Source organism: Megalopta genalis, chromosome 7 (genome assembly GCF_051020955.1).
Source record: "Megalopta genalis isolate 19385.01 chromosome 7, iyMegGena1_principal, whole genome shotgun sequence".
In the NCBI taxonomy this organism is placed as follows: Eukaryota; Metazoa; Arthropoda; class Insecta; order Hymenoptera; family Halictidae; genus Megalopta; species Megalopta genalis.
Window position 1 is genome coordinate 8634931 of NC_135019.1, and position 13597 is coordinate 8648527.

At 42.5% G+C, this 13597-nt stretch overlaps 1 protein-coding gene across 10 annotated transcripts in view; it reads left to right on the plus strand.

Annotated features, from left to right (window-relative positions):
* Shal (potassium voltage-gated channel protein Shal) overlaps window positions 1-13597 on the plus strand; it is a 263748-nt gene that overhangs the window by 152749 nt on the left and 97402 nt on the right. For all 10 annotated transcript variants that reach the window (XM_076523683.1, XM_033485505.2, XM_076523687.1 and 7 more), the window contains exon 3: window positions 12251-12439. In XM_076523683.1, the coding sequence (XP_076379798.1) occupies window positions 12251-12439 (189 nt within the window). The remainder of the gene's footprint in view (window positions 1-12250; window positions 12440-13597) is intronic.

Sequence of the window (13597 nt, forward strand, 5' to 3'; positions counted from 1 at the left end):
GTTGGCAGACGCGCGGAGGTTTCGGATTCGCGTAGGGAATTAATCGACATCGCCGCTAATTAATTCGGTTATTAGTACCGGTTTTTATCCGGTTTGCCGGACGTCAGCTGCTACCTGTTGTCTCGTATCGAATTAATTAACCATCGACGCCGCTGCGAGGACCGGCCTTGATTCTATAATACTAATTAACTTGACAGAGAAACTCCCTTGTTTCCGTAACGTAATTCTCTCCGACGGCATATGAATCGTGTATCGCGAAATATGTCGAGAGGCTGCGCCGAATACAGGTACAACACTCGTGACGAAAATATAATCCGACCAGTTCGGTTATTTCGTCTGTCATGCGCTATAAAATTGGAAGAAAAAGTTACGGTGCTCGGATTACGGTTCTCTCTATAGCCGCGTGTCTTACAGAAGCTGCGCAAACTTTGAAGTCGATCGTTCCATTATATATCAGCCATCTTGACGGACGAAGTCTTCATAAAAACGCGATCGAGGTTCGCAAACTCGAGGCGTCCACAACTTTGTCGATTTCGGGTATTCAAGGACACGCTGCGTGAGTTACATTCTCGGGACTCTGTTCTTTATGAAACTGCGGTAAAAGGAGTCAATCTTTTTTCGGACCCTCGTGGTACACGTCAGATTCCGCGCAGCTTGATTAACCCTTGGACGCTTATGTCATTTTATATGTTATTATTATCCTAGTAGATAACTCACCTAAAAAATGCCGTGTTGTGTGAAACCATGAGACTCAGAGTCGGTAAAAAAAGAGGCTTACGTATACCGAAAACTTATTAAAAGCATTTACACATTTCTTTAAAATTCCATATAAGCAACTTAACTTTTAATAAAAATATAGATATATGTATAACACAAAACGAAACAAAAATCAAAAAATATTATTTTCATTTAATGTAATCTTAATTTAACAAATTTCTTCCTCGTCGGTGCTCAGTACAATCAAACGAGAACGTTTTTTCGATTGGACGATATCACCTTCACTTTCTGAACCTTCTTTTTTGTTCAGATTTGTTGCACCTTCTATCCTCTTTAAAAATTCTGTAATTTTGGCTTGTTTGCTGGTTATTTCAAGGTTATTGTAAATATTATTTTCTCTGTTCGAGGTATATTTATTTATAAAATGCCGTCAAATGATGGATTTAGGTGGGCGCGAAAATCAAATATAAAAAATAAAAGAATATATATATAATCAAATATAAAATATATATTCAAATATATAATCAAATATAAAATATATATTCAAATATATCATCAAATATAAAATATATATTCAAATATATCATCAAATATAAAATAAAAGAACATTGATAGAAGAAAAAAAATACATGTTTTAAATTCCGTGGACACTCGTTGACCCTCCCTTAAGCACGCTACGTGAACCCAGTCCATCGTGGAAATTAGTGACGAATTTCTTCGTTCTACCTCGTTAATGTCGCGCAACCTGTTAGCAGTTTTTTTTTGTGTGCAGAGCTGGCATAAGATCGCTGGCCGGTCGCCAGGAAATTTCAGTTTCCCGTTTCCGGATTGCGCGGGTCGCGAGGGCAGCTCTCCGCGATCGATCATCATCCGGTGACCGACGACACGGGACCTTCCGCGTCGTTGCCCGTTTCCGGTCCCCTTCGTCCACCGGATGACCGATGCGCTCGGTCATCCTCTGGCATCCCTCTGACATCGTAGCTGCTGCCCTCGTTCTCCCAGGAACGAGCAAAAGCTTCGCGAACCGCGCCGGACTTTTCTGACAATGGACGACTATATACGGGGTGTCCCAAAATTATAGTATTTCTGGCAAATGAGGGGTTGCTGAGGTGATTTGAAATAACTTTTTCCTTAGCGAAAGTGCAATCTTCGGCTTCGTTTACGAGTTATTACCGAAAAACAGTGACCAATGAGAAGCGAGATCAGCTGACGCGAGGCGGCCGAGCCAATCAGCGGAACTGGGATTCGACCGCTCGACCGCTGGCGCCGTTGACTCGGCCGCCTCGCGCGAACCGAGCTCGCCTCTCATTGGTCACTGTTTTTCGTCGATAACTCGTAAACGAAGCCACGGATTGCAATTTCGCGGAGGAAAAAGTTACTTCAAATCACTTCAGGAACCCCTTATTTCCTGGAAATACCATAATTTTATGACACCCTGTATATCCGCCATTCGAACCAAGCAGAAAAACATGCATCGCAGTTGTTTCGCTTTCGATCTATCCGAGAGCAGGTCTCCGCCCGTTGGCTCGCGATACCACAACCTTGGATCGCCTCTAACCCGGAGACCTAACCCGGCTGAAACCCTCTCCGTTGGAACTGGCATCGGGCAAAAAGGAGCCTGTCGCCTTGGCCAGCGAAGTTGGATACGCGATTCGGTTACAAATGCCGCGAAGAGCCGGAAACAATGCCCTTGGAACGAGAAACCCGCGCGGTTCTTGCTCGTCTCTGGAAGCAATCCATCTTTCGTTAGCACGTCCAGCTCGTTTTTAAATAGATCGTTCCGCACCGACCGATCCAGCTTGCTTTTTTGCCGCGGCCGATCCTCTCTCGCCTTCGACTTCTGTTTGTGCCCGGTCCCGTTTGATCACTGTTGTAACGAAGCCAACCGCCGGACCTTCGTTGTCACGTGGCTGGAATATTTGACAACTCTGACGCTGTTCCGATGTTTCGATGGTCCTTTGATAGCTACGATTTTCCGGCGCGGTGTCGCGGCTGGCCTCGTTCGTAATCGAATCTTTCCGTGGAACGTCGATGGATCTCTGCATTTTGTTCGCTGTCGATTTAGGTTACGGCGCGCTTTGGATTACGGCAGCATTTGTCCTGCATTCGTTCCGACTGTCAGTGGATGCGGCGCTATTAGCAGTTCATGGCACGTACACGTAATACAGCTGGTATCAATTTCGATCTATAAAGATCATTATCAACGAAAACCAGATTTCCCTCGTCTCTTTAATTTGCAACGAGCTCCAACGATGGAGGATCAAACGAATTTATTTCATAATTTCCTTTTGAAGTTCGTGTTCAATAATCGCAGACGAACGTACATGGTGAGACATTTTAACCTTTTGAAATTGATCGTTTTAATCTCTTGATTGTAATTATATGAGTATTTCAAGATTAAGAACTTTCTATTTGTCTGATCCGTATTGATTCAGTTTTATTCTAAATTCCATTCAAATGATGCAGTTGCATCCAACGTGTTACATTATTTTATCATTTCGTTGTTTATTATTGTTATCGTTATTGCTATCGTCACTATTGTCATTATTGCTTTTATCATTATTATTATCAATTATTGTTTTTCGTTTCTTATTTATATTGCCATTTAATTTATATTCATTGCCATTATCATTATTACCTTTACTCCTCCATTTCTTTTATACTATATTTATTTTCCTTCTTCCTTTTTATTTTTGGAAAATCTTACGCTTGAAAATATACATCAATAAATACGATTATTATTATTATTATTATTATTATTATTATTATTATTATTATTATAAGGTTAAAATTATTATTATGTTATTTGAAACGTCAATTAGTATTTTACGAACGAAATACGTTGCAGTTGTTGGTAGCTGGACCGAGAAAATTCTCCGGGATCAGAAAGTTAACCCTTTGCACTCGAAGCCATTTTAACTGTAAATCTAAAATGATTTTTCCGACCTACGCTGTCTCTATTTTATATAACAGAGCGCATTTTATGCGTGTGAAATTGAGTCTTGTGACTTATGCAACAATTATACTTTTAACAATTGTTCAAATCTAAATTTTCTCGATGTAAGAATTATTTTAGAATGTGATATAATTTATTTAGTGGTGCCTCGGGGTCACCAGTCGAGCGCAAAGGGTTAATAGACCGTTTTAGCCTGAGGTTGCAAATGAAACAATAGAAAATTAAACAGCTCGGTTCTAAAGAACGTTCCTGTTGCGGAAAGAAGCGTCGCGGTGCGCCAGGGTCGGCGAGTTTACCGAGAGAGAGAAAGAGAGAGAGAGAGAGAGAGAGAGAGAGAGAGAGAGAGAGAGAGAGAGGGGGAGAGAGAGAGAGAGAGAGAGAGAGAGAGAGAGAGAGAGTTGCTTGCCAAGAAACAACAGCCCTGTTTCACGGGTAAATCAAACATACGCGCGCGTTTCCGCTTTCCGGTCGGTTTCGGCGCGGTGGCAAACAGTGCCGGGCCGATGGGTGAATTACGGGAGATCGGCTTTCGCGTCGGCCGACGCGGCTCGCCGGCCTCTAATTATAGAGTGACGAATGCACCGGGGGCCGGCTAGGGAGATCCCTCGGTGTTTACCATATTTATATCCGGCGATTCCGTATATTTTCGCGTGCTCCGGCCACGCTCGGCTCCGCTCCGGTGAACGCCCACGCATCTGCGAGGTGTCACGCGGCGCGCTTATGCCCGCGGATGTTTACGCGGCTGCGAAATGTCAGGAAGCTGTCCTCGGGCGCAGTTTCGACCACCGCCTTGCACTTTCCGCGGCTTTTACCGCCACGCTAACCTCGCCTTGCACCGCGCCGTTTCGCAACAAAGTCGCGCCTTGAGAATCCACTGGGTGGCCCGAGCGTCCCACCCAGATTACCTCCAGTCGCTACGCGGAAAAATCATTCGACCGAAAGATCCGCGAATCTGATAGATATTTGAAGTTTCAAGACGCGAACGTTTCTTGACAAACACGTTACTTGGTATATTTAGGATCGTTTATAGTCTTAATCAGCAATTTTTGCAACACATTTTTGAAGGTGTTTCTTCTAGGCACGTTAGTTCTTCTGTGGATCCTAATGAAATATGTCGTGCATCTGCGACGTCTAGGTTATCATGCTTTTTGTAAAAATGGATGAATTTATTTGTTACGCTTTAACATACTGAGTTATGTTAACACTATGCCGTCCGCAGATCTTAGATATGATTCTTCTGTTTGACGCCGGCATAATAGCTTGGAAATTTTAGATTTTAACAACAATTTCGAAGATGGCGGTAATATAAATTCCTAAAATTAAGATAAGTCATCCAAGAATTTTCGTGCTTAATTCTTAGTTAAATCAGCACAATGCTATAGTTAGTTTGCTGCCTTTTAACACCCAAGAAATATAGTTCAAATGTTATTTCAGTTTTTTAAAATGGCACCAAAGTGGTACCACCGACATACAACAGGTAGTTTTTGCATGGCACCAGCGTGGTGCCACCGGACGGCACAGTGTTAATTGCATTTTATAAATTCTTTGAGCAATGAAGGTAAACGAAAGAAATGATGATCGCGATCGTTGCGACAATTTCAATCAGTTGAACATCGATGCTCTTCCACTATATTTTCCTCCGTTCTAAATTGCTCCTATTTATCTTCGCCTGAAATGCATATAAATGCACATAAATGTGTACGAAAGCGTATAAAAGCGTATAAAAGCGTATAAAAGCGTATAAAAGTATATAAAACCATATAAAAGCATAAAATCCTGGTAAGGAGCCTTAACATTGCAATTGGAAACAGTTTTGGACGCCGAGCAGTAAAGATTTACTGGATCGTTTGACTCCAACGGCTGATAGTTATCAAGAGATTTTCTTCGGTGATAGCAACATCTGTGCAACATAACGTACTTCTCCACGTAATAAACGCGATAGTTGACGAGTAGTTTAGGTGGCGCACTCGAGTGCATCACCCTGTACATGCACCGACGTGCAGCCCGTTCCGTTCCGTTCCGGTTCTCGATCGACCGCGGCACGTTTCCCCTTTGCACTTCTGAAGTTTATTTTATGCATGCGAGATCGTGCTCCGAGGTATTCGTTTGTTTTTGCGGGAGGATCGAAGGGATTTTGAAAATTCTGACCTTGGCGGCGGCGAAAGTTGAAACGTTGCTGCGAGCCGCGCGCGCGTGGGAACATTTCGAAGATTTTATCGAGGTGCCAGGAGAGTTCGAGTTCCGCCGGTCTGTTTGTTTGTAGACTGTAATCTCGGCTTTGGAAAAGTGTGCGATGCGTGCCGATGCTCGAAATCGAAGATAAACCTTGGATTTAGTTGTGGATCTTACGTCGTTGCAGATCGGCGAAACGAGAAGCAGACGATTTATATTTCTGAAGCTTCCGCGGGGTCAAGTATCTCTGTCGACTTTGAAAAATTCTTCTTAACACTCGAACCGTGGTAAATATATGAACATTGTTTATACGAATCGACGTACGATGTTCCGTTGCCATTTTTAATCGTCCAATGGGGATGAGGATTTTTTTAGAGGACTTAAACGACTAGATTATGGGAGCAGTTTACAGCAAAAGCGGTGTCCGTCAATTTTTGGGTTCAATCAATTTAGGTCAATCAATTTAGGTTGATTCGATGTTATTAGATCATAGTTGACTTAATATTTTATTTGGTCACTTTTTTATTATTTTAAGTTAAAGCTCGAAAGTGGATTACTCGGAAGAGATGTAACAATTTTTATGTTACTATATACTTAACTTTTTCGACTTAGATTGCCTTACACCATTTCTTCTTTCCATCTTGTTCGTATATCAATGACTCCAGTTATGAAATACGAATTTGAAAAAAATCTTCATTTTTTCTTATACATATACACAATCAAATTATATATCCGCGATTATGTCATTATTACGTCGACATTCGTCCTCAAAACGTCCCATCTCAATCCAAAACATCGTAGATTCGTCATCTTCCGAAAATTCGAGTAGCTTTCGGGACCTCGGCTCCCACTTATTGTTAGCCGAACGATGCACGAAGCTCGATGACGCGGAAAATTGGCAAAACCAGCGCGATATTCTCGCAAATCTCGCCGCGGGACGGTTCAGATCCCGATCGGTCTCGATACGGGCAGATAAAATTTTATCGCCGATGTGTATCGCGGGCGGAAAAGAAACGGGAGTTGATTTCGCCGACGAGGATCGCGTCGACTGAGAAAATCTGGTAGCGAGAAGAGAACCGCGAGCTGAGTGGTCGAGATTTTCGCGAGGTCACGGAAATTAATCGTCACGGCCCGTGCGAACGGCGTGCCGGTGCATTATACTCGGTGCTCGACGTTGTTGCGAATCCCCATGAGCTTCGCGAAGCCTGCGGAAGTCTTGTCGTGGGCGTTAAAGGGAAGTAACGCGTTAATGATGGATTCGTAGCGGTGCCGCCGCGTTGGCCCGGCCATTACGACGTCGTTTAACTCACGTTCTTTATGTGTCCGCGCAACAAGCCCCGTGCAACGCTGCGCCGAGGTGTGACTGTTCGGCCCGAGATAAATGTTGCAACGTCGTCCCGTAAATTACATCGGCGCGAAATACCGCCCGGTCTGGCCGGTAAAAAGTATGCCGGCCCGTAGAACGAATTTCCCCGCAGCTGCGGCATTACCGGGCTAAGAAGATTCGCCGAAAACACGCTGAAGAAACTACCTGTCCGTTAAAACGCGAGCTGTTCCACTTGGGATACTTTTACCGCGAGACCTTGATAGCAGAGTACGTGCAGCGGAGAGCAGAAAACGGAAAGTTCTTGGTAGAACAGTCGGGTTTCGAATTCTCGATGTGGCAACGCCGTTTTTTCGGGGACACATTTTTACTTCCAATTTTTTGCCGCAATTCGGAAGCAATTCGGAGGCCATGTGCCACTATTCGAGGCAATTCGGAGGCCATATGCCAATATTCGAAGGCAATTCGGAGGCCATATGCCACTATTCGAAGGTAATTCGGAGGCTATATGCCACTATTTGGAGGAAATTCGGAGGCCATGTGCCACTATTCGAGGCAATTCGGAGGCCATGTGCCACTATTCGAAGGCAATTCGGAGGCTATATGCCACTATTTGGAGAAAATTCGGAGGCCATGTGCCACTATTCGAGGCAATTCGGAGGCCATGTGCCACTATTCGAAGGCAATTCGGAGGCCATGTGCCACTATTCGAAAGCAATTCGGAGGCCATATGCCACTATTCGAAGGCAATTAGGAGGCAATACGGAGGCCACATAACACGATTCGGCAATCACGTAGCTTGTAGCTATCACGTACTTTATAGCTCCGCGGTTTTTCTGACCTGACTCACACCGTGTTGTTGAATTCTCTTCCGAGAATTCGCGTCGCGTGCCGCATCACACGCTTGACCGACTCCGTCGAACCTTAGCATCGACGTAGCAATAAATTACAGCAACCCGAAATATGGCATTTCCGGGAGAAATTACTCTATACAATAAATTCTCTCCAATTGTCCTCGAACTTGTAAACAAAAATGGACAATTCGGGAAGAGGGGATACGATTACTCGAGTCTCGCGGCTCGTTTTTATAGTTGTTGACAATCGGCGTCTATAAAAACATAATAATAATCTATGATAATCGTATATAATGATCGTATCTCCTCTTCCAAAATTGTCCACTTTTGTTTACAAGCTCAGGAAAAATTGGAGAAAATTTACTATAATCGCATTGGATGTTAGTCCTGCCAAGTTGTAGTCATTCTACGGTGGTTTCGGTTGCTTAACCATTGGATTTAGTGATCGAACAAAGCCTAAGTCGCGTTACACTTCACCCGAAACAAAATTTCTTTATTTCCGTAACAATTCGAAAGTGCATTGAATCAGCAGAATGGCGCACACATTCCAGAGTATCGGCTTGCATACGTACGAATCCCTTTCTCGAGAGCAAAAACACGTAACCTCGGAGAATCACAATGCACTCCGCAGAAATACTAAGTAAGAAAAGACGAGAGGAGGATAAGTAAGTGGGGCACGTAGCTTAGAATTTTCTTGAAGGAGGGAAATTGTCCGAAGAGTAGCCGGCGCGGGCAAATCCACGGTGATAAAGTTCCCTTAACGAACAGCTTTATCTTGCGTTATTTCACAATTACGCGATGGCGTCACGGCGACTCCCGCGAGGCTTGGCACCAAGAAGAAGCAGGAGAAGAAGAAGAAGAAAACGGAGAAGTGGGGTTCTTCCGGATGCAGACGAGCCGAGAGAGAAAAGTTTCCGGAGCAGCAGCTCTTCATGCTGTCCCGCGGAATTATCATCATATCTCATTACGAACGCTGCGGCACCGTCTGCTGACAAACGTGCGGGAATTCTTGCCGCAGGATTGCTCGCACGAAACGCGTCGGGAGTTTCGTTGACAAATTCGTGCCGGCTGGCGCGGCTGTTGCCGAGAGTAACCGTGCGTCTTTAGGACACGTTCCGCGACAATCGGCAAGGCTGCTCGAAATCTGGTTGTTTCCTCGGAGCGAGGCTTCGACGGGGCTCGTTTGTCTGGGTGCAACGTGTGTTAGACACGTACGACATCGAGCTTTCGACCAGATAGGTCATAAATCCATCTAGGAGCAGAGCACAGTGATGGCTCAGAGTGTCTAGTGGGACCTGGGCCTAGAATCTAGATCAGGGGTGGCCAAACTTTTGATCACTATGGGCGACCTGCTTTTTTAAATTTAAGATAAGCATAGATAATAGCCGCGGGCGACTAGGAATACGCGGTCGACCAGTCGACCAAGTATTAAGATATACTTCAAGACATTTTACGCAGCGAGCGAGGATCATTCTTCCATTATCTCTTAACCAGTTAACTGTGGCGATCTCTTTGCAAAGCGCCCACCAGTGCGCAATAATCAAGCGACGATGGGCGATGAATCGAACGATCAAGCGATGAATCTAACTAAAATTATTTATAATTTTCATTCGTTTGTTTCATTTCGTCTTGACCTCTAAACATTTTAAACATATTAAAATTTACGAATATAATTTAGTTTTCGCCAGGATTGCAATTTAAATATCAAATTGTAACAAAATTTTACGAATGACGGATATAATCGTCGTGACACAAAATTCTGCCACATCTCCATGACGGATATAATCGTCAAACATGTTTAACTGGTTAAACAGTACGCACCAGATTCGTTCTTCTTTCACCTTTGATAAGTATACATCACTCTTCTCGCATTTCTTAACCCGGCGCTAGACACGTGGAGGTCCAGTGTTCCCCTCTTCCTCGTTAGGAAGGCTTATCTTCGTCTTGTATTTATACTACATTAATTATAGTATAGCAATTTTAATAGAGAGACAATAAAATATCTATAATAATATCTATAATAAAATATCTATAAAATATTCAGGGTGTCCCGTATTTTTCCGTATGTACTTCGTCAGTGTGCTCTGCAAGTAGAAGTGAAACTAAACTGTTTTACAATAAAAAGTCCATAAATGCTTTGTTAAGAATTTATGACGAAAACCAGAAGTGTGAAAGATGTGATATAGCTAACCTACAGGAGACGAATTGATTACAAGAATCATATTATCATCGATAAATCACTTCTGACTGGAGCCCACGAACACCACACGTCGAAGCTTTCGTTTAAAAAGTTTGCACGCGTCCTGCCGGGTTAATATACTGTCATTGTTCCCCATCATTTCTTCGCCATCGTCGAAACGCAATCATCGGGTAACATTTTAATCGATTGGAACTCCGATTATGTCAAGGTTGTGCGAAGATTTGCGAATAGACCGGTACACCGACCATTCGGTCGACGCGCGCGAGCAGCGTTATTTGGGAAAACCATTGTTGGCCGGCCGTTTCCGGGCCCCGGGAGCATTCAATTCCGCGTTGAACAAGCGAGGAAAGGAACTCGCGTCGTTCCCAGCTGTTTCGTCAACCTGAAAGAAGCATAATCGTTCCGGAAACGAGCCTGGGCGCGCTCCGAGCGTCGAATCGCCGCCGTCGGTTGTTCGAATGGCGTGCGGTAATTTCCCGCGGAAAATCGCCGTTGAAAGCTTAATTGACCGGGCGTGGGTGGAAAGCCCGATGAGCCTCTCCCGAGGAGGAAAAAAGAGAGAAACAAGCGGACAATGCGTCGTTGTTAGTCTAATGACTTGTTCCGCGCGAATTCGCGTCCCCGAGCTGATGCGTTTCCACCGTTCCCGCCGCGCGATTTCGTCGCCCGCGAATTTTCCAACGGTGCACGATATAACTCTCTCCTTTTCCTTCTCTCTCTCTCTCTTTTTTCTCTCTCTCTATTTCTCGCTCTTTCTCTCTCTTTCCAGCCATTGTTACTCACGAGACAATTTCACCGCGCCTGGAAAGACACGCGGCTCCTCCCGCATCGCTTTGACTCGCTCACTTTTCTCCCCAGCTCTTCCACCACCCACGCCTCTCGGGTCCCTCGGGTTCTCGTTCGGGGCGTAACTTTCTTTCCAGGCTTCCCGCGTTGTCCGCACCTGGTTCGCTTCCAACCGCCGCCGAATTCAGTTTTCACGAACTTTTCCACGCCGTTAGCGACGCGGCGTTTTCGTCGCGAGACATTTACGTACCTCGTTTGTTCGCTACGACCAGATTTAAAAATAGTTCTTGACGCAGTCGGCAGTCTGTTGCACCATTTTGATGGAACTCGGTGCTGCGAGACGTCTCAGAGATGTCCTCGGGACAAGTATTTGGAAGTTTTATCCCCTGGACGATGCTTATCGACGCTGTAACTACTGAATCAGTCGAAATCTCTGGCTTTCGACTGCCTCTGATATTTTTTATATGTTTCTGGGAGAATGTTTTTACTATATATTATAATAGTAATAAAAATAATTATTATTATTAATAATAATATATGATATAAAACAACTTACATTTGTCGCGTTTAGAATTGACGATATTTTTTATATGTTTCTGGGAGAATGTTTTTACTATATATTATAATAGTAATAAAAATAATATATATATTAATAATAATATATGTTATATATATATATAAAACAACATACATTGGTCGGTTTTGGAATTAGGTAATTTTAGTGCCGATAACGATGAATATTTGTATCACGTTGGAATATTTTAATTAATAATACTAATAATACTTACATATTAATGTAATATTAATATAATATATTAATATATTATACAATATTTATATAAATAATATTAATATTAATAATTATGTTTTAGTACACACTCTGTTTCCTAATAGAAGCAAATTGATGATGACAAGATGGAGCGATCTGTTATAAAATAGATTATATTATTATTATAAAATAAATTATAAATGGTTTTCCAGTTCTTTCGATTTACTTACAGGTAGACTAAAATAAGAATAGTCTGAGTTAAAATCGTCAAGAACATAAGCTAGATGAAACTGTCTTTTCTCTTTTAATAACTGCAATAAGCTAAAAACAATGTACCAAATCCTTAAATTCTTTCATCGACTTCACAATTTAGTATCTATTCGACCCATTCAATTTAGCCGTAGTCGCATCGAATCCACAGTCCACCAGTATGCGATGAAATTCCTAATTGAAATGCTCGTGTTTGTTGCAGAAAGCCAGACTAGCGCGCATCAGGATCGCGAAAGCGTCAAGCGGAGCGGCCTTCGTGAGCAAAAAGAAGGCGGCCGAAGCCCGTTTGGCCGCGCAGGAGAGCGGCCTTCAGATGGACGACTCTTACAAGGAGGAGGATATTTTCGAATTGCAGCATCATCATCTGCTTCGTTGTTTAGAGAAGACCACGGTGAGTCCATCGAATTAGCACAAATTACAGGACATTGTTGGAGACAGATCTTCATTCTGCGTTATTAATTAGAAGTGTACGACTTCGCGAGAATGAACGCGACTATACTAAGAGTACAGTGGAGACTCCCTTATCCGAACATTTGTGTTTATAATATTCTGCTATCCGCACACGTTCTATTATCTAATCATTGTATTATTTAGAAGCATTATCATCTACTAGATAACTCGAATGAAATTTTTAGATAGTAGATATAGTTTATGCTGCCAGGGTATTACAAAAGTAAACCTTCAGATAACAAAGGTTCTACTGTTTTATTAAAACTTATATAATTTTTATTTCATAAATTATTTATGAAATAATGATATATTTATATCATTATTATGAAATATTATATATTATGATATATTTATATCATTTTATCATCATTTATATATTATGATATATTTATATCATATTTATGAAATATTTATTATTATAAATTATTTCATAATTTTTATTCATATTTGTAATTTTTATTATTTTTATATATATAAAATTATATAATTTTATACAAGTTCAGGTCCCTGAAAGATTTACTAGGGGTGGCTACGTTAGGGTAGTGAATAGTAGGGTAGTAAGGATAATAAAACACTCCTGCGTCTTTGGCCTGTTTTCCGGCATAATTAACATTACATTTATCGAGTAAGGAATATCAAAAATTTTTTATTCAAAACACAAACCAGATAAAAAAGACTAAAAAGATTCAATATGTCTTATTCGCGAAATACGAAGTTAATTATGCGTGAGAAGAAACCAAAGGCCAACTCGTTTTCCAAACAGCAGCGTCGGTTTTCCGTATCGTAGATCGCTTTCCGCGATTTCCACAGCTCTTTCGGAAAAGCTCAGAAGACAGACACCTGAAGCGTCACGTTTTCAGACGCGCTGTCATCCGAATTACTTAATTATCGGACGAAGTGCGTCGAATATCAGTCGAACGCGGTATCTCGCTTCCGTAAAAGGCGCAGTGCACTCTGCGAACCGGATATCCCAGGTCGTTCAATCGATGCATCCTTGACCGAGAACTTGCAATTAACACAATTTCCGTGGAAATTCAGACTCAAGTGGGCACCGAGACGCGGCTTCGATTCACGGAACGCGGGCTGACCTATTTATCAT